Source organism: Rattus norvegicus, chromosome X (genome assembly GCF_021556685.1).
Source record: "Rattus norvegicus strain SHRSP/BbbUtx chromosome X, alternate assembly SHRSP_T2T, whole genome shotgun sequence".
NCBI classification, from domain to species: Eukaryota; Metazoa; Chordata; class Mammalia; order Rodentia; family Muridae; genus Rattus; species Rattus norvegicus.
In genome coordinates this window covers 26,747,789-26,769,597 of record NC_141554.1, presented here as the reverse complement: position 1 = coordinate 26,769,597, position 21,809 = coordinate 26,747,789, and the positions used below count along the sequence as shown (strand labels likewise).

At 44.3% G+C, this 21,809-nt stretch overlaps 1 protein-coding gene across 3 annotated transcripts; it reads left to right on the top strand.

The window, feature by feature from the left end:
- The first annotated feature begins 9,643 nt into the window (after positions 1-9,643).
- Tro (trophinin) lies at positions 9,644-20,669 on the top strand. Of its 3 annotated transcripts, none has more exon segments than NM_001427428.1 (13): positions 9,644-9,698; positions 11,090-11,159; positions 11,442-12,581; positions 13,161-13,265; positions 13,373-13,436; positions 13,645-13,724; positions 14,157-14,248; positions 14,943-15,022; positions 15,117-15,159; positions 15,548-15,610; positions 16,056-16,170; positions 16,775-20,286; positions 20,459-20,669. In NM_001427428.1, coding segments are annotated over 11 exon segments (5,328 nt in total). In that variant the 5' UTR covers positions 9,644-9,698; positions 11,090-11,114; the 3' UTR covers positions 20,276-20,286; positions 20,459-20,669.
- The last annotated feature ends 1,140 nt before the right edge of the window (positions 20,670-21,809 follow it).

Sequence of the window (21,809 nt, the reverse complement as noted above, 5' to 3'; positions counted from 1 at the left end):
CAGAGAATTGGAAGAAATGAATGCCTCCCTTAAACAAACCCAGGAAAATACAAAAAACCTAGAGGAAATGAATAAACCCCTTAAGGAAAGACAAGGACATAAACAGAATGGAAGGAAATAAATAAAACTGTTCCAGACCTAAAAATGGAAATAGAATCAATAAGGAAAACACAATCTGAGGGAACTCTGGAAATGAAAACTTTAGGAATTGGAACAGGAAGTACAGAAGCAAGCGTCTCCAACAGAATACAATACATGGAAGAGAGAATCTCAGGCATTGAATACACATTAGAAACAATGAATGCACCACTCGTTGAAAATGTTCACTCTAATAAAATCCTGATACAAAACATCCAGGAAATCTGGGACATTATGAAAAGACCAAACCTAAGAGTAATAGATATAGAGGAAGGAGAAGAAACCCAGGTCAAAGACCCAGAAAATGTTTTCAACCAAATCATAAAAAATTTCTTCATCTAAAGGAGGAGATACCTATTAAACTATAAGAAGCATACAGAACACCAAATACAGTGAAACAGAAAAGAAAGTTCCCTTGCTACATAATAATCAAAACACTAAAAGTATAGTACAAAGAAAGAATACTGAAAGCCCCAAGGGAAAAAGACCAAATAACATGTAATGGCAGGCCTATTAGAATTATGTCCGATATTTCATTGGAAACTCTAAAAGCCAGAAGTGTTTGGACATATTGCTGCAGACTCTAAGAGACCACAGATGCCATACCAGACTATTATAGTTACTTAGCAAAACTTCAAAGCACAGTGCACAGCCATGATGGACAATATAAGACATTCCATGATGAAGTCAAATTTGAGCAATCTATCTACAAATCTAGCCCTATAGAAGATGCTAGAGGGACAACTCTAACTTAAGGACGTTAGCTATACCCTTGAAAACACAGAATAAATAATCCCACACCAGCAAGGGAAGTACACACACACACACACACACACACACACACACACACACACACACGTACATCAAACATCACAACCAACAGCAAAATAAATCAGCAATCTTTGGTCATTGATATTCTCTCAATGGCCTCAATTTCCCAGCAAAAAGACACAGACTAACAGAATGGATGGAAAACAGGATCCATCCTTCTGATGACTAGAAGAAACACACCTCCAACATCAAGAATACACATTAGTTCAGGGTAAAAGGTTGAGAAAAGATATTTCAAGCAAATGGACCTAAGTAGCAAGCTGGTGTAGCCATTTCAATGTGCAACAAAATAGACTTCAAACCAAAAGTAATCAGAGGAGATAGGGAAGCATACTACACATTCATCAAAAGAAAACTCCTGCAAGAGGACACTGCAATTCTTAACAGCTATGCACCAAACACAAGGGCACCCACTTTTGTAAATGGAATAATATAGCTTAAATTGCATAATGACCTTCACATACTGATGGTGGGGAATTTCAATACTCCACTCTCACCAATGGTCATGTCATCCAGACAAAATCTAAACTGAGAAATACTACAGCTAACAGACATTATAAAAACAAATGGGCTTAACAGATATTTACATAGTATTTCATCAAAACACAAATGGATATACATTTTTTGTGTCATATCATGGAACTTTTCCAAATTTGACCACATACTCATACACAAAGAAGTCTCAACAAATACAAGAAAATAGAAATAACTCTCTGCAACCTGTCTAACGATCATGAATTAAAGCTGGAATCCAACAACATAAACATCAGAAATCTTACAAATTTATGGGAACAGAACACCTCTCTATTGAATTAAAAAGGGGTCAACAAAGAAATAAAGAAATTAAAGACTTCTTAGAATTTAATGAAAATGAAGTCACAACGTACCTAAACTTATGGGACACAATGAAAGCAGTGCTAAGAGGAAAACTCATAGCACCGAGTGCCTCAGCTTCACAGCACATTTAAAAGCTCTAGAACAAAAAGAAGTAAATACACCCAAGAGGAATAAAAGGCAGAAAATAATCAAGCTCGGGGCTGAAATCAATCAAGTAGAAACAAAGAATCAACAAAACAAAGAACTGGCTCTTCAAGAAAATCAACAAGATAGATAAACCATTAGCCAAACTAACAAAAAAGGCAGATAGAATATCCAATTTAATGAAATCAGAAATGAAAAGGGGGACATATCAACTGGACACCATGGGAATCCAGAGAGTTATAAGGATATACTTTAAAAATCTGTTTTCCACCAAATTGGAAAATCTAAAAGAAATGGACAATTTTCTCAGTAGATACCACTTACCACACTTAAATCAACATCAGATAAACTATTTGCATGAACCTATCACTCCTACTGAAATAGAAGCAGTCATTATAAGTCTCCCTCACCACCACTACAAGCCCAGGGCCAGATGGTTTATTGCAGAATTTGACCAGACTTTCAGAAAAGAGTTAACACCAATACTCAACAAATTATTTCACAAAATAGAAACATAAAGGTTGTTGGTCAATTCATTTTTTTAAAAGATTTATTCATTTATTATATATAAGTACACTGTAGCTGTCTTCAGACACACCAGAAGAGGGCATCAGATCCCATTACAGATGGTTGTGAGCCACCATGTGGTTGCTGGGAATTGAACTCAGGACCTCTGGAAGAGCAGTCGGGTGCTCTTAACCGCTGAGCCATCTCTCCAGCCCTGGTCAATTCATTTTATGAGTTCACAATTAATGATACCTAAACCAAAGACTCAAGAAAGAGAATTTCAAACCAATTTCTCTCATGAACATTGAAGCAAAAATATTCAATGAAATACAAACTGAACTCAAGAACACATCCACAAGATCATCTACTACAAAATAGAAACAGAAGAAACATTTCTAAATTCATTTTTGTGGCCACAGTCACCCTGATACCCAAAACCACACAAAGACTTAACAAAGAAAGAGAATTTCAGACCAACCTTCCTCTTGAATAGTGATGCAAAAATTTTCAATTCTCACAAATTGAATCCAAGAATACAACAAAAAGATCATCCACCATGATCAAGTAGACCTTATCCCAGGGATGCAGGGATGGGTCAACATGAAAATCTGTCAATGTGTTCCACCATATAAACAAACTCAAAGAATAACTACAGGATTATCTCATTAGAAGCTGAATAAGCCTTTTACAAAATCCAACACCCATTCATGATAAACGTTCTGGAGAGATTAGGGAAACCTAAGCATTAAAGGCAATTTACAGCAAGCCTATAGCCAACATCAAATTAAATGGTGAGGAGCTCAAAGCAATTCCACTAAAACCAGGGACAAGACAAGGCTGCCTACTCTCTCCATACCTATTCAGCACAGTACCTGAAGTTCTATCTTGAGCAATAAAATAACTAAAGGAGATCAAGGGAAAGAAAGAAGTCAAAGTATTGTGCTTTGCAGAAGATATGATAAAATATGTAAGTAATCCCAAAACTTCTACCAAGGAACTTCTACAGCTGATAAACACCTTCAGCAAAGTGGCTGGATACAAAAGGAACTGAAAAAAATCAGTAGCCCTCTTGTATACAAATGATGAATGGACTGAGAAATCAGTGAAACAACACTTTTCACAAATGCTGCAAATAATATTAAGTATTCTGGGCTAATCAAGCAAGAGAAAGACCGATATGATAAAATCTTCAAGTCGTTGAAGAAAGAAATTAAAGAACATATCAGAAGATGAAAAGATCTTCTATAGTCATGGATATAATTAACTTAGTAAAAATGGTTATCTTACCAAAAGCAATCTACAGATTTAGTGCAGTCCCCATCACAATTCCAACACAATTCTTTACAGATCTTAAAAAAGCAACGCTTAACTTCATAAGGAAAAACAAAAAATTCAGCATAGCTAAAATAATCCTGTATAGTAAAAGAAACTTCTGGAGGTATGACCATACCTGAAGACCCAAATATGAATCCATACTTAAACGGACACTTGAGTTTTTATAAAGAGACCAGAAATACACACTGGAAAAATCCCACAGCATCTTCAACACATGGTGCTGGTCAAATTGCATGTCTGCATGTAGAAGAGTGCAAATATATCCATATTTATCACCCTGTACAAAACTCAAGCATAGTGGATAAAAAACCTTAACATATGGCTAGAGAGATGACTTAGCAGTTAAGAGCACTGACGGCTTTTCCTAGAGGTCCTGAGTTCAATTCCCAGCAACCACATGGTGGCTCACAATCATCTGTATTGGGATCCAGTGCTCTCTTCTGGTGTGTCTGAAGATGGGCAACAATGTCCTCATGTACATAAAAACAAATAAACAAACAAACACCCTCAACATAAAACAAGATGCATTAACTCTAATAAAAGAGAAAGTAGGAAACAGCCTTGAACACCTTGGCACATGAGATGACTTCCTGAACAGAACACCAATAGCTCAGGCTCTAAGATCTACAACTGATAAATAGGACCTCATGAAACTGAAAAACTTCTGTAAGGCAAGGGACACTGTCTGTCCATCAGACAAAGAGGCAGCCTAAGGAATGGGAAATGTTTTTTATCAACTCCATTTCCTATAGCAGACTAATATCCAAAATAGACAAAGAACTCAAGAATCTTTATATTAAAAAAAAACACCAAGTGATCCAATTAAAAGTGGAAAGCAGATCTAAACAGAATATTCTCAATAGAATAATCTAAAATGGCTGAGATTTAAAGAAATGTTCAAAATCCCTAGCCACCAGGGCTAAACTACTTTGATATTTCATCTTAGACTGTAAGAATGGCGAAGATGTGGAGCAAGGGGAACACTCCTCCATTGATGGTGGGAGGGCAAACTAAAACAGCCACTATGGAAATCAATTAGGTGATTCCTCTGAGAATTGGACAATGATCTACTTCAAGAGCCAGCTATACCACTCTTGGGCTCTATCCTATCACAAGGACATTTGTTCAACAATGTTTATTGCAGCTTTATTCATAATAGCCAGAAACTGGAAACAACCTACATAGTCCCACAACAGAAGAATGAATAAAGAAAATGTGGTACTGTTGGAGGATATTTGATCACACTGTGAACCACAGGACTGTGTTGTTTACTGGAAAAAACTGTTAATTCCTCTGACTGGAATATACACATGACCTTAGTACACACCTTTAATCCCCCAAACTGAAGGTAACATTAGTTTTTCATAAGGAAGCACCCATGTTTAAGAGTGATGTCTAATTGAGTGGCAGGCAAAGTGATGAGTCTGAGAAATATTTGACAGAATAGGATGTGCCCAACTCTCACAAGGGGAGGAAAGGGAAGCTATTTAAGAGGCATTGCAGAGAGAGAGAGAGAGAGAGAGAGAGAGAGAGAGAGAGAGAGAGAGAGAGAGAGAGAGAGAGAGAGAGAGAGAGACATAGAGTCATAGACAGAAAGACAGAGAGAGACACACACACAGAAAGACAGACAGAGACAGAGACATAGAGTCATAGACAGAAAGACAGAGAGAGAGACACACACACAGAAAGACAGAAAGAGGGAGAGACAGAGAGACACACTAGAAAGAGAGAGACAGAGACAGAGGGACAGAGAGAAAGCAGTTTTCCTGAAACAGTTGCACATGGAAAGGTTGCAGAGAAAGAACAAGCTAGACCCAGGTAAAGACAGAGTGAGCCAGAAAATGAGAAGGAGCTAGAGGATTAGAACAGATTGCTAGAGTTAGTTTGAGATCAAATGGATCAATGTGGTCAGAATCGAAAGGAGCCAGTTTGAAGCAGTTAATATGGAAAGGAGTTTGGGGCCAGAACAGCTGAGTTGATCCAGTCAGACAGAACTAGGAAGGGGCGAGTTTACTCTAGCAAGTCTCAGAGGCTGAAAACATTCTAGGCCTAGATTAGATTGTACAAAGGCTGGAAGCTTCCAGGACTTGGCATATGTTAACAGATGGAGGCAGTGAGCCTCAGAGACGACAATTAAGTCAGGCAAACAAAATATACTTTTACATGGTACATTTACACATTGGATTATTACTCAGATGTTAAAAATGAAATCATGAAATTTGCAGTCAAATGGATAGAACTAGAAAAAGAAATCATCCTGAGAGAGATAACCCAGACCCAGAAAGATAAATATGGTATGTATTCACTTATAAGTGGATATTAGTTGTTAAATAAATGATAACCAAGCTACAATCCACAGACTCATAAAGAGAAGTCTAGGGGTTATGTAGAGATCTCCCTGGGAAGGAGAAATAGAATAGATTTTATGGGTGTATTGGGGGTAGATGGAAACAGGACTGAGGGGATCAGATAGGGAGAAATGGGGTGAAGGAAGAGAATACAAAAAGAACCATTTGGAAGTGAGGAGGCACTTGGGGGTGTCTGTGGAAAACTAGTGCAGTGAAAACTTCCTTGAATAAATGAAGGTGACCATTATGAGGACTCCTAGCAATGGGGGATATGGAGTCTGAACTGGCCATCTCTTGTAGCCAGACAAAACTTCCAGTAGCAGGGCTAAGTAGGATTCAATTGAGTTGTTAGCCAAGGGAAGCCCATGAAAATTCCCAAACAATCCAGGCTGTTGCCAAGACAAGAGGTTGCTCTCTGAATACTGACCATGGGGCCCCAGTGCTGAGGACAACACCCTCACAGCTCATTAAACATGGAGAAGTTGAGCTGAAGCCTATAAGGAACTCTCACCCCTATGTTCTAGTGTCTTGGGTGTAGGAAGGTACTGTGCAGGCTACTGAAAGAGAAACATGGATATCAACGCAGGAATAAAATCTTTTACCAACAATCTGTCCTGTCTGCAAAATATTCAGGGGCACTGGTGGCATAGAACACGTAGGAGGAGCCAGCCAATGTCTGATTTGATCCGAGTCCCACTGCATGAGCCTAATCCGACACTTGGAACCTATATCTGATACTTCTTGGGTGATCATGAACCAGAGGCCAGCTAGCCCAGAGACCTAAGATAAAGTCAAATACTACTGGTCTTTAAAAGAAAAATCAGTAAATTGATTCCTAATGATATACTCATAGATGGGAACAGATGCATAGACCCACAGCCAGACATTACATGGAGAGAGTCTAAGTTGGATGTCTGCATCTAATCTCTCCCCTTTGGGTTTAGGAAACTCCATAAAAGAGGAGGCAGAAAGAGTATGAGAGCTAGAGGGGATGGAGTACACCAGAAGAACAAGGTTCTCTGAATCAAATGAGCATGGGTCATATAAACTCACAGAAACTGAAGCAGCAAGCACAGGGTCCACATGGGTCTGCACCAGGGCATCTGCCTATATGTGATAGCTTTCAGCTTAGTATTTTTATGGGACTCTTGACTGTGAGGACCAGTGGGTCTCTGATTCTTGTGTATCCAATTGGGAGTCTTTTCCCCCCTGTTGGGTTGCTGTAGCCAACTTCAATGTGATGGTTTTTGTTTTAGCTTTCTATATTTTATTTTGTCGTGTTTGGTTATTGTCGCTTAAAAGTCTGTTTTTTTTTTTAATTTTTTTTTAAGACAGACAGAAAGGCAGAGAATCTGGAGGAGAAGAAAGGTCAGGAGGAACCAGGTAGAGGGAGGGGAAACTATAATCAGGTTATATTTTATGAGAAAAAATTCATTTTCAATAAGAACAAAAAGGAAAAAGAAAAGAAATGTACTACCTACAGGACAGTATATTTATAGGGTTTTCTTTGATTTTAGTTTCCATTCAATCAATCATCAAAATATGTTAAGGTAAACTGCTCCTGTTCACCGTTTACAACATTACTTAGGTGCTGTCAATATTCAGTTCTTTGTCCATTCTTTACCATAAAATGTATAATTGCAGGATACTTATGTAATGAAGTTGGATAATTGTCACAGATTTTATTACATCAAAGATCACTTATACACTGTGGTTATTATTTATTTATTTATTTATTTATTTATTTATTTATTTATTTGGATATTAAAGTCCCTATTTAGTGACATACAGTTCTATGGGTTTTGATGAATATTCTACTTAGGTTTGTTAAGAGTTGTTTTGTGGTCCTACTTAGGATGTGTGCTGGAAAATGCTGTCTGTAGACTTGAGAAAAATGTGTGTACTGCAGCTACTGGCTGAAATGTTCTGTAGATGTCAGTTAAATTCATCTGGTCTAAAGTAACACTCAAGTCCAACCTTTCTTTACTGATTTTCCATCCAGATATTCCCTACATTATTGAAAGATGGGTATTGAAGTCCTTTACTATTGTTTTATTGTGCTCTATCCCCCCATTCATTATTAACATTGCATCTAGTGCTTCAAAGTTGGATTCATATATATTTGCAATTTTTTTCTTTTTTCTTTTCGGAGCTGGGGACCGAACCCAGGGCCTTGTGCCTGCTAGGCAAGCGCTCTACCACTGAGCTAAATCCCCAACCCCATATTTGCAATTCTTATATGGTCCTCCTGAATTGTCTCTTATTATATAATCTTTTGTTGTTTTGTTTTCTTGATACAAGACCTCACTTACATGTAGCCTTGGCTGGCCTCTGAACTCATAAGATCTGCCTGTTTCTTCTTCCTGAGTGCTGGGATTAAACACCAAGTGTATGTATAATGTCATTCTTTTTTATAATGTCTCATTTTAGCTTTTGACTTTTCCAATCTGACATACTGACCTCTACTCAGTTTGACATAATTGAATGAAAAAAATGAATGGCACAAAATGTTTCCTGCACTGGAGAGTAGTGTGCTACATCACAAGACACAGCCTAAATTCTTGCTCAGTTCATCAGGAAAAGAACATGAGAAAAAAAAGACATATATGTATATTTGTATATATATGCATATTACATATGATTTTTAATATAACGTCTCACTGTAGAATGCTGTACTTGAACTCAAGACCCTTCAACATCTCCCTCGCAAATAGTGTTGGAATTATATTAGTGGTTTGTTAAATGCCTACTCCCGTAGTTTTCAAATAATTTGCTTTTTAAAAAGGAATCAGTGAAATTATTTTGAGATAAATAGAAGTATGGAGGGATTTTTATTTGTAATAAAGCGTATGTGCATGCACATATGTGTTTGTGTGCAAGCAGAGTTGTGAAGACAACCTGTGGGAGTAGGTTTTCTCCCTCCGCCATGTGGGTCCAGGGAACAGAATTCATGTCCTCAGGCTTGGTGGCGAGTGCTTTTGCCGCTGAGCCATCTAACAGGCTCTAATTGATTTTTCTTACATCTACCGTTTATATATATATATATACTGTATATATATATATATACTGTATATATGTGTGTATATGTATTATTTAAACACATGAATTATTTGAGAACATCCCTTTAATATTTAGCGCCTCTATCTTAATCGAGTCATATTTGAGAGGCAGTAATGAATGTGACATAATCCTCTGTTCTTACAGTGTATCACGCCATGGAATTAGTGTTGTCGGGACAGGCATGGGAGCTCTGAGGTCATTGTCTTCAGGAGAAACTGAAAAATCAAATAGAAATAGGGACATGGAGTGGGGAATAGAGAAATGAAATGGAGAATAGGTGTGAATGCTGAACAAGAGGTAGTAAACAGATGCGCCACACTGAGGAGACTGAGAAGGCGGATAAGCAGGGAGGGGGTGGGGCGGGCCGGTAGGGACGGAGACCCCCCTCTGGAGGCGGAAAGAGGCAGGACCACTTCCGGCCAGGGGGGGCGGGTTACAAGCTCAGACCTGAGGAGAGGCTTGGAGAGAGCAGACGTCCTCTCGGCTCACGAGGACGAGGTGAGCTGAGGTAGCCAGCTTTGAGGAAGACCCCGTGAGGGGCTTCAAAGCCGCGGCTTCGGGGTGACCAGCTTCACGCAACATTAAGGTTTGATAAGAACCTAGCTGGATTCAGGATTTAGCGGTTTCGTTGTGGTGGGTTTAGTGGTGCCTGGACTCAAGTCTCACTGGGTAAAGGCGGGGGCGGAATCTCTGGGCTACGGGAAAGTCTGCACTCAGTTTGGGGATGGAAAGAAGGGATGCAGACCTGGGTTGGATTGGTGGAAAAGAAACATCTAGAAAACGTTCTGGCTGTAGCTAAAAGGGAGGGGGGTCGAGTTCAGGAGGTAGGTAAGGCACTCGGATCAAGCTGAAGAAAGGGGGCTGGACCCCGTTATGGGCTCTGGAAAGGATGAATCGAATCTGGAGCAAGAAAGGAACGACAGAATCCTCTTTAAACGGCCAAAGGACCAGGCTTGGAAGGGAGAAAAGGCGGGCTAGGATCCGGTTAGCACTGCTTTGAAAGAGGGGGATGACCTGGTAGTTAAGGAGCTGGGAATCACGGAGGGGTATTCCTGTTGGATTTGAGGGTGGGGTATCAATGCAGAAAGGGCGGGGCAGGGCTCTTGCAGACGTGGACCGGGGGGGGGGGGGGCGCAGTGTTGGCGAAGGCGACTGCGGCGCGGGGGGGAGGGGGCTTGCAGAGGGGTGGGAGGTGCGGAGGACTGCGGAACCACAGCCTGGGTGAGTGGCTGACGGTTGGCGCGGCCGCACAGGAACGGGGGCGGGAGTGGTGGTAGGAGGGGGCGGTGCGAAGAGGCCCTGCAGAGCCGGAGAGGGACTGAGCAATGATGTGGGAGGAGGAGGCGGTGGTACCGAGATGTTCTGGAGGGGGGGGGGGCTGAGAAATTATGTGGGAGGAGGCGCGTTGGGACCGAGATGTTCTGTAGCTCTGAGAGCTGGGGACATAAGTGGAAATGAGATGGCTAGAGATGGTCCTGTCCAATATAGCGCATGCGTACTGAGTGCCTTGAGGACCAGGGGCATTTGGAAAACCTGTTATCATGCGCGCGCGGGGGTGTGTATGTGTGCGCGCGGGTGCGCGCGTGTGTTTGTGTGTGTGTGTGTGTGTGTATACGCGTGCCTCTCTTATTCAGTGTGCATGCGCACTGTCAGGTTGCAGTGTGATAGAGGGTATTAAGGTGTAGGTCGTAGAACTAATTTGCCATCTTGGAAGGGAAAGATACTGGCACTCAGAAACCACATGTCCTGGGCTTCTAGGTAGGCGAACGGAGAAAGATTTGGGGCCCCAAATTAGGCAAATTCTTTCACCCTTAAGATTGAACAAGAGTTCTGATGAATCTCCCCCCTCTACATCCCCCTATTCTCTAACTCAGGCCAATTTCTTTCAGGCTCAGCTATTAGCCTTTCAGAAAGATGGATAGAAGAAATGACTATGGTTATCGGGTGCCCGCATTCCAGGTGAGACATCTCTGCATTCTTACCAGGCTGTCTGTCGTGCCCTCAATTTATTTACCACTGTGGAGCCTATTAACACTGTGTAGTTCCTTCATTCCCTACCTTACCTGTCTTGGTCTTCCTTTACATGGTGCAGGGAAGAGGAAACTCACCTGACTAGCTTCTGCTTCCTGCCCCTTTCTCCAACCCCTTTCAATGAAATTGCTTAGGAGAGGGGGCAACTGTAGAGAAGGGTGGTTGTAGGGAGGCAGGGTGGCCCATAAGATCATAATCCTAAGTATGTAGGGCCCTCTGCCTCCCCCTGGGAGCCTAGGGCTTCCTTTCTCTCCAGATGCACAGACAGAGAACACAGAAAAGGACAACGCCCTGCTGATGCATACCCTGTTGTCAGCAACTAAGGACCCACCGATTGCCAGCCGACCTAAGAAAAACAAGACCAAGAAGACTTCTATTAAGCCTATTGCTAAGACCACACCCACCTCCCCTCCAGTCCCACCTGCCAATGATAATGCTAGCAACAAACCTAAAGTAACTTTGCAGGCTTTAAACCTACCAATGTTCACCCAGATTAGCCAGGCTTCAGCTGCTACTGAAGCACCTAGTATCCAGGCTTCAGTTACTGCTCAGACCAAGAAAGCCAAGACAAAGAGAGTTCCCCCCAAGGTATCCCTAACTGCCAGTGAGGATGTCACTCCACAGCTCAAGTCACCATTACAGGGCCTAAACCTGCCAGTTACTGCATCGACTAGCCAGTCTCCAATTGCCAATGAGTCAGCTAATTCCCTGGCCTTAGCTGTCAGCAAACCCAAGAAATCTTCTAAGGCAAAGAAGGCTGCCAATAAGACTGTGCCTAGTGCCACTGAGATCTCACTGGCTTCGACTGCCACCCACACAGCCACTACCCAAGGCCAAGCTGCCAAGGAGACAGGTAGTGTCCAGGCTACAGCAGCCACTGTCCGAAGTAAGAAAACTTCCAAAGGAAAAAGAACAACTGCTAAGACTGCAAATACTGACACTGAATATGTAGAGGCCTCAAATGCCATTGAGGCATCTAGCAGACAGATTGAGACCTCAGCTGTAGTTCTAAGGCCCAAAAAACCCAAGGGGAAGAAGGTTACCAATAAAGGCTCAAATTCTGCTGCTGAGCTCTCTGAGGCTCCACCTGCCATTCAAATGGTCACAAACCATGCCCTATCAGTCACTGTACGGATCAAGAGAGGGTCTAGGGCTCGAAAGGCTGCCACTAAGACTCGGGCAACTGAAGGCCAGGCTCATATCGCTGACCAAGGAGGTCAGGCCTCTCAGGCCAGCATAAGTGCCCTGGAGACTCAGGTTGCTGCTGCTGTCCAGGCCTTGGCAGATGACTATCTGGCTCATTTGAGTTTAGAGCCCACCACCAGAACCCGGAGCAAGAGGAACCGGAAGGTGAGATCTGTGACTTTATCCTTAACTTTGTGCTACTTTCTGATTGCTATTGTAGGTTCATATCTTGTGTTCATAGAGGATATATGATATGTTGAGAAGAATGTGATCCATTTTTGTTTCCTTCAGTAGTTTGTAGATTGGTAGGGAAATATGTTTGTGTACTTAGTCAAGACCTATTTGTGTCTCACTTTGTATTTACTTAATGTGTTTAAGCATGTGCCAGCCTCTTGTTTCAAATACATTTACCTAGACTATACGTGTATTTCTTGAAAAGAGCTCTAACTCGGGACTGTAAGTCCCCAAAACAAAGTCCCACAATTAAGTGATCTATTGAACGCACAGTATGCTGGTAGCTAAAGAAAAAGGAGAAAGTCCAGGCCATGTCCTTGGAAGGCTTGTACACTGGGAGGTGACAAACTGTTATTTAGAAGCCAGTTAAAGAAAAGCCTGAGGGTCAGGGTAGCCATTGTTAGGCTCATGCCCCTCTGTAGAGGAGGGTCTAGGCCCTCCAGACTCCAGAAGAAACAGCACTCTTTCATTTGGTAACTATAGGCATTTTTTTCCTTTTCATTGATAAAGTCTAAACATCCCAATGGAGAAGAAAGAACTGGGAATAATTACAGGAGAATCCCATGGAGCCGGAGGCCTCCGCCACCCCGAGATGTGGCCATTTTGCAGGAAAAGGTAAGGATCCAATTTGTCAAAGTCCTGTTTTTCCTTCTCTTCATTCTCTGACATTCTTCCAAGTGTTCTGCCACTGGATTGAAACCTCCCTAACTCTCCTTTTCTAGGCAAACAAGTTGGTGAAATACCTGTTGGTTAAAGACCAGACAAAGATTCCAATCAAACGCTCAGGTAGGTAACCATTTTGAGCTCTCGTCATCACTATTCTCTGTCCCCATGACCTGTGGGTAACCGTTTACATCCATAACCTCCTCTCACACCATCCTGGCTGCCACAGTCATATTTCACCAGAGCTTCCCTGACCACACAGGGCTGGAAAAAAAATACAACAGCCATCTGACCTCTGTATGTTTTAGCATCTTCTGTCTTCTCCTTGTAGACATGCTGAAGGACGTCATCCAAGAATATGATGAGTATTTCCCAGAAATCCTTGAACGAGCAAGTTATGCTCTGGAGAAGGTGAAGGAAGGGGCAGCCCTGGGGGATGGGCGCACCGGGGAAGCTTTAAACAGAAGAAAGGTATATGATCACCCTTGTGGAGGGAAGCAGCGACCTACTACGTCCTCATCACTGTGGAGATGAGCACATGGTGGCCAGGGAGGGGTGGCCACTGACCACACAGCAAGTCAGTGGTGGAAACACACCTAGTACTAAAGCTGTGCAGCTTAGTTCAAACTTCTGTCTGCTGCTGGATACTCCATCTCATGCATTGCAGATGCTTACTGATTATAAAGATGTCGTAGATATCTATCTTATGTTTGTTGCAACTTTAATGTGTGCTTTGTACTGAAGGCCTTACTTAGGTGTACAACAATCTGCACAATGTTCAACATGCTAACTGATACCTAAGATATATTTTGAGAATTCACAGGCTATTTTTTTACTTGGCAGATGTTTCGAGTCAATCTGAAGGAAATTGATAAGCAAAGTAGCTTGTATATTCTTATCAGCACTCAGGAGTCCTCTGCAGGCATCCTGGGAACGTAAGCTGGGAAAGTGCTAGGGTGGGAAGGGACTTCTGCTTCTATCCATCCATCCCTCTCTCCATGGCCTATTAGAAGCTCAGGAAAGAGGGCCTAAATGGCCTAAACGCTCCTGTTCCAGCTCCCGCACATGGCTGGATCCCTGTGGGTAATAGCCTTCCTTGCTAGACTGAGAGAAAGGTTTCAGAGCCTGGGGTGGGGCATTACTGCCGCCAGGGGGCTCTCTCTCCAGCAAGCCTCCAGGAAATCAGCCTGTTGTTACTTCTGTCTTCTACCAAGTGCTGGCCTGGCTGTGGAAGGATGACTCTCAAAGGAGGGAGGGATTCCTGGGGAGGACCACGATGCTTGAGAGCAGGAATGTCACTGGAGTTCCATGGAGAACTCTCAGGGGTGTTTGGGACTTTGGGAGAGAAAGACAAGACATCCATTGACAGAGTGTTCACGTTCCTGGGTTGACAGGCATTCTTCCGTGTCCTTCTAACCCTAGGTAGGAGTAGCATGTGGTTTCCCATTTTGGTGCATGGAGAGCTTGGCTCAAGAGTACACGCATCTTGCCTTGGGTCACAGATAGCTGGAACCATAGAGTAGGCTGAATTCTCTATCTGCGGAATGTAGGAGAGGCTGGCCCAACAAATTGCCCTACAGGTGATGGCTCATGAACGTAAATTTTCTCTATGTCCTGTTATTCTCATAGGACCAAGGACACACCTAAGTTGGGTCTCCTCATGGTGATTCTGAGTGTCATTTTCATGAATGGCAACAAGGCCAGTGAGGGTGAGTGGCTGGGCATGCAGTTGAATAGGTGGCTGTTGCCTGAATTCCAGATGCTCATTTTCTGTCCTTGTCTCCTTCTTGCCTCCTCTTGCAGCTGTCATCTGGGAGGTGCTGCGCAAGTTGGGGCTGCGCCCTGGGTATGATTGGGCTCTCTCAGCGCTTGCTGTCCATGTTGTCTTTTGGCAAGAGAGGACGGTCCCAGGATTACATCAGCCTGGTGGTCTGGTGGAGCATGTGTGGGGCAGGGATGGCGGGTTTCTTACCTGGCTGAATGACAAAGTGGTTCTGAACTCTGCTTCTTTTCTCCTTTATGTCTTCTGTCTGTTCTGAAATGAGGTATAAGGTGGACCTTCGGGCATCCCTGACAAAGTGCCATCAGGCCTCTACTGTTTTCTTCTAGTGGCCATATGCTCACTATTCTCTTCACCTGGTTGAGACCGCCATGGACTATATGTTGGGAAAACCTCTGCTTTCATTTGAGTAGTTCTGATCTGTATTCACTGCTCATTTTTTTTTCTTTGCTAGGGTAAGACATTCACTCTTTGGAGAAGTGAGAAAACTCATCACAGATGAATTTGTGAAGCAGAAGTAAGTAGTGTTCAAGACCCTGTGTAGCTCTCAAGTGCTCTGGTTCAAAAGTACTTAGTGCCTTTCTTACACCCTTTATAGACAGAAGGGCACTCTGTATAGACCTGAGTACTATTCAAAATTCTTGTAGTCAAGCTGTATTTGGACCGGTACAATGGGGTATACTCAGAGCAGGGGCCCAAGAAAGGCCAATTTATTAAGAGCATATCCACAGAATCTGGGGTAAGTTTTCATCGGAGATAAAACCTATCTGTGGCATTGTGTCCGGTGTAAGTATCACCAATAACTACTTTGCACGGAATCATGTATGGGAATGAGTCTGGGTCTAAAGGCCTTGAAAAAATTCCCCAGGGTGTTTGTTTAGAGGGGATTGCTTCATCTGAGGCCTAGTGCTTAAATAATAGTTTTGCTTGTTTAGAATCAAGTTTCATTTCCTTCCTCTAAGATATCTGGAATACAAGAGGGTCCCCAACAGCAGACCACCTGAGTATGAATTCTTCTGGGGCCTACGCTCTTACCATGAGACTAGCAAGATGAAAGTCCTGAAATTTGCATGCAAGGTAATGAAGTTCTTGAGCTTGGCATGTTAATGGAATGGGATGCTTGTAGCTGAGGCAGGCTCTGTGCAGTAGTAGACAGGTATGGGGCAACAAATAGTTTGTATATAGACACATAAAGCCTCATCTATATTCCAAACACCGGAAGATACATATCTTTCATTGTCTGGTTATTTTTTATATATTATACTAGTCAGTTCAGACTGCTATTATAAAATGTTAATAACTGGATGGCTTAAGGCACAGAATTTGTTATGCTCAACACTGAAGTTATACTCATAAAAAGCTCTGTCTGCAAATACAGCCATGATTAGTGGTTTAATATTCAACATAAAAATTTTGGGTTTCCCCAAAACTCAAATCTATAACTTTCTTATCATTTCCCATATTACAAACAAGAACATTTGGGCTCTGTGAAAAAACTTGTCCAAGGACATAACTTGAGTTCCTAAGTTATCAGAGATGTAGTTTGAAATCCAGACTGACCCATCAGAACACTAGAAATTTTTTATTTACCACTATTAGTTCTGTATGGATCCCATAATGAGTGCTTCACACATAACTCTCAGGGTTCTTTTTCTTCTAATAATTATAATTTCCATTTTAGGTACAGAAGAAAGATCCCAAAGACTGGGCTGCTCAGTACCGCGAGGCAGTTGAGATGGACGTTCAGGCTGCAGCTGTGGCTGTGGCTGAGGCTGAGGCCAGGGCTGAGGCAAGAGCCCAAATGGGGATTGGAGAGGAAGCTGTGGCTGGGCCCTGGAATTGGGATGACATGGATATTGACTGCCTAACAAGGGAAGAGTTGGGTGATGATGCACAGGCCTGGAGCAGATTTTCCTTTGAAATTGAATCCAGAGCCCAAGAAAATGCAGATCCCGCCACTAATGTCAACTTCAACCAGGGAGCTAGTACCAGAAATAGCTTCAATGATGGTGCTAGTATTAGCTTTGGTGGTATAACTAATCCCAGTGGTGGCTTTGGTGGCATATCCAACCCCAATGGTGGCTTTGGGGGCAGAAATGGCATTACTTTTGGGAGTGTACCCAACACCTCTGCCAACTTCAGCAGTGCAGCGAGCATTAGCTTTGGTGGTGCGCCCAGCACTAGCACCAGTTTCAATGGCGGAACCAGCATTAGCTTCAGTGGCACACCCAGTACTAGTGCCACTTTCTGTAACACAGCGAGCATTAGCTTTGGCGGTGCACCGAGCACTAGCACCAGCTTTAGCAGCACAGCCAGCATTAGCTTTGGCGGTGCACCGAGCACCAGTACCAGCTTCAGCAGCACAGCTAGCATTAGCTTTGGTGGTGCACCAAGCACCAGCACCAGCTTCAGCAGCACAGCCAGCATTAGCTTTGGTGGGGCACCCAGCATTGGTAGTAGTTTCAGTGGTGGATCCAGCATTAGCTTTGGCGGCGCTCCTACCACCAGTACCAGTTTCAGTGGTGGAGCCAGTATTAGCTTTGGCGGTGCACCTTGTACCAGTGCCAGTTTCAATGGTGGAGCCAGCTGTGGCTTTGGAGGCACACTCGGCAGTACTGTAGCTGGCTTTAGTGGTGCACTCAGCACAAGCACCAGCTTCGGCAGTGCACCAACTACAAGCACTGTCTTCAGTGGTGCACTTAGCACCACCACTGGCTTTGGAGGCACACTTAGCACCAGCGTCTGCTTTGGTAGTTCTCCCTACTCTGGCACTGGCTTTGGAGGCACGCTCAGTACCAGTATCTCCTTTGGTGGTTCTCCTAGCACCAATACTGGTTTTGGTGGTACACTCAGCACCAGTGTGTCCTTTGGTGCCTCTTCTAGCACCAGCTCTGACTTTGGTGGCACACTAAGCACTAGTGTAAGCTTTGGTGGCTCTTCTGGTGCCAGTGGTACTGGCTTTGGTGGTACACTCAACAGCAGTACCAGCTTTGGCGGTGGCATCAGCACCAGCACTGTCTTTGGCAGTGCAGTCAACAGCAGTGCCAGCTTTGGTGGTGCCATAAGTACTGGCTTTAGTGGTGCACTCAACAGCAGTGCCAGCTTTGGTAGTGCCATCAGCACCAGTTCTGGCTTTGGCAGTGCACTAAGCACCAGTGCCAGCTTTGGTGGTGTACTCAATGGCAGTGCTGGCTTTGGCGGTGCCATCAGCACCAGTGCCAGCTTTGGTGGTGTACTCAATGGCAGTGCTGGTTTTGGCGGTGCCATCAGCACCAGTGCCAGCTTTGGTGGCGCACTGAATAACAGTGCTGGCTTTGGCGGTGCCATCAGCACCAGTGCCAGCTTCGGTGGCGCACTGAATAACAGTGCTGGCTTTGGCGGTGCCATCAGCACCAGTGCCAGCTTTGGTGGCGCACTGAATAACAGTGCTGGCTTTGGTGGTGCCATCAGCACCAGTGCCAGCTTTGGTGGCGCACTGAATAACAGTGCTGGCTTTGGCGGCACCATGAGCACCAGTGCCAGCTTTGGTGGCGCACTGAATAACAATGCTGGCTTTGGCGGTGCCATCAGCACCAGTGCCAGCTTTGGTGGCGCACTGAATAACAATGCTGGCTTTGGCGGTGCCATCAGTACAAGTGCCAGCTTTGGTGGCACACTGAATAACAATGCTGGCTTTGGCGGTGCCATCAGTACAAGTGCCAGCTTTGGTGGTGCACTGAATAACAGTGCTGGCTTTGGTGGAGCAATTAGTACCAGTGCCAGCTTTGGTGGTGCACTGAATAACAGTGCTGGCTTTGGCGGTGCCATCAGTACGAGTGCCAGCTTTGGTGGTGCACTGAATAACAGTGCTGGCTTTGGTGGAGCAATTAGTACCAGTGCCAGCTTTGGTGGTGCACTCAGCAATAGCCCTGACTTTGGTGGTGCGTTCAGTACCAGTGTTGGCTTTGGTGGCACACTTAGTACCACTGACTTCGGTAGTACCCACAGCAACAGCATTAGCTTTGGCAGTGCTCCCAGTACCAGTGTTAGCTTTGGTGGCTCTCATAGCACTAACCTCTGTTTTGGTGGAGCACCCAGCACCAGTCTCTGTTTTGGCAGTGCATCTAACACCAACCTATGCTTTGGAGGCTCTTCCAGCACCAACTCCTGCTTTAGTGGTGCTACCAGTGCCAATTACAGTGAGGGGCACAGCACCAGTGCCATTTTCAGTTTTGGGAATGGGCTAAGTACCAGTGCTGGCTTTGGAAATGGGTTGGGCACCAGTGCTGGCTTTGGCAGCAGCCTAGGTACCAGCACTGGCTTTGGTGGAAGCTTAGGCCCCAGTGCTAGCTTCAGTGGTGGCCTGGGCACCAGCCCTGGCTTTAGCGGTGGACTAGGCACCAGCACAGATTTCGGTGGCGGACTAAGTCATAATGCTGACTTCAATGGAGGACTGGGTACCAGTGCTGGCTTCAATGGTGGACTAAACACTAACACTGATTTTGGTGGTGAACTGGGCACTGGCGCTGGCTTTGGTGATGGACTGGGCAGCAGCACCGGCTTTGGTGGTGGACTGGTCACTAGTGATGGCTTTGCTGGTGACCTGGGTACCAATACTGGTTTCAGTGGCACACTTGGCACTGGTGCAGGCTTTAGTGTAAGCCTTAGCACTGGCAATGGCTTTGGCAGTGGGCCTAATGCCAGCTTCGACAGAGGACTGAATACCATCATTGGCTTTGGCGGTGATTCCAACACCAGTAGTGGCTTTACTGGTGAACCCAACACCGGCTCCAGCTTTAGTAATGGACCCAGTTCTATTGTTGGCTTTAGTGGTGGACCAAGCACTGGTGCTGGCTTCTGCAGTGGACCAAGCACTGGTGGCTTCAGTGGTGGACCAAGTACAGGACCTGGCTTTGGTGGACCAAGCACTGCAGGTGGCTTTGGAGGACCAAGCACTGTAGCTGGCTTTGGTAGTGGACTGAACACCAATGCTGGATTCGGCGGTGGACCAAACACCAGCACTGGCTTTGGTGGTGGACTGAGCACCAGTGCTGCATTCGGCGGTGGACCACCAAGCACCAGCACTGGCTTTGGTGGTGGACTGAGCACCAATGCTGGATTCGGCGGTGGACCACCAAGCACCGGTACTGGCTTTGGTGGTGGAGCCAATGGCCTGGGTTCCTGTGGCTTCTCTTACGGCTAGTAAAGTTTCAGGTAACTACAATATTCCTATAGCCAGAATCCATGGGGATAGGTATAATTGCTGGGAGATACTAGAGGAAACCCTAAGATAGGAGGGGGCCAAGTGAGAAGAAGACGAGAAAGGAAAGAGGAGGAAATGGGCCTTGTGCTAATGTGTTTCTGGGTATTTGGCTTTGTTTTGCAGGCTTGTTCCCCGTTTACGGATAACGCTAACCGCAGCAGTACTTCCTACGGAGCCAATGTGCGGCTTTGGAATTGTTGTCCACACAGCAGCCTAAGCACTATTACCCATCAGCTGAGTGAAACACTGAAAAATCTGCTGTTCCTGCTTTGTGTTGCTTCCTGTGTTGTTGTCCTATTTTGGTATCAGAGTTACATTAAATTTGCCAAAGGAAGCTGAGTTTATTCTGTCCTTTAATATGGCTGGATGCGATGTTTCGGGTTCATAGAACAGCTAGAGTTCAACTTGCTTTTTGGGAACCATGGGGCTCCAGCTAAAAGGCAGGCAATTCTCAGAGTCAGCTCTGGGAAAGTGTGGCAGGCCAAGGAATAATAGCTTGAGCAAAGATATGGAAGGGGGAAGCCTAAGGTACAGGGCAAACAAAGTAAACTCACGTTAATTTGGGGGCAATTGTCTAAGAATACAGGGATAAGAAGGGAAGAAACTAGGAATTGACATGGGAGCAAGAGGGCATTTTCTTGGGATAGGAAGGAAAACTTAGTATGGAGGGTAGGGCCTAAATCAGTTGAGAGACTGGGGATTGGTAGGGAAGATAAGTGTGAAATGGTGGACAGGGTGACCCTGACTTTGAACAGGCTCGGGGGAACTGTAGACATGGATAAATAGACCTGCTTGAAGCAATGATCTATAATTCTAGTAGGTCCCAGAGAGGAAGAAAGTTGTGGATGACTCAAGGCTTGGAGCTCCCCGAATGGTTGTGATGAACATACTAAAGAGCAAAGGCAGCAAGGTTATGAGTCTGTCAGAGGGATGTGGGTACCTGCTAATAATGGTTAGAGGAAGGACAATGGCTGAAGAAGAGGCCCAAGTTGGTGAGGGATGGAAGAACATTGAGAAACTAATGAACTAGGTGACAACAGAGGGTTCAAAATGAACATACTTAGGAACAAGGACAGCTGTTCATCAAGAAAATACGGCATGAATGCCTATGGTGTGGAGGCCTGCTGCTAAGTCGTAAGGCTAATAGAGCTTTATGGACTGGAATGAATGGGAAGGTTTCAGTCAATAAGTTAGCCCAGAGAGAAGATGCTGCAATGGTATCAGACAATCATTGAAGGTGAGGGAGTCAAAGCCCAGGGAGGGAGGGTATTGATACCATCATTAATGTAAGCAATGAAATTACTCAGGACAGTAGCAAGAGCTGGAGGAGACTAAAGCTCTTAGCCCAAGTACTGGATTCTTTTCTGAGTATAATGATGAACACACCCTGTCCCCATGCACCTTGATTGTCAAGGAACAAAACCAACAGGAACTCACAAGGACCTATCTTTTCCATCTTTCAGCACTACCCAAG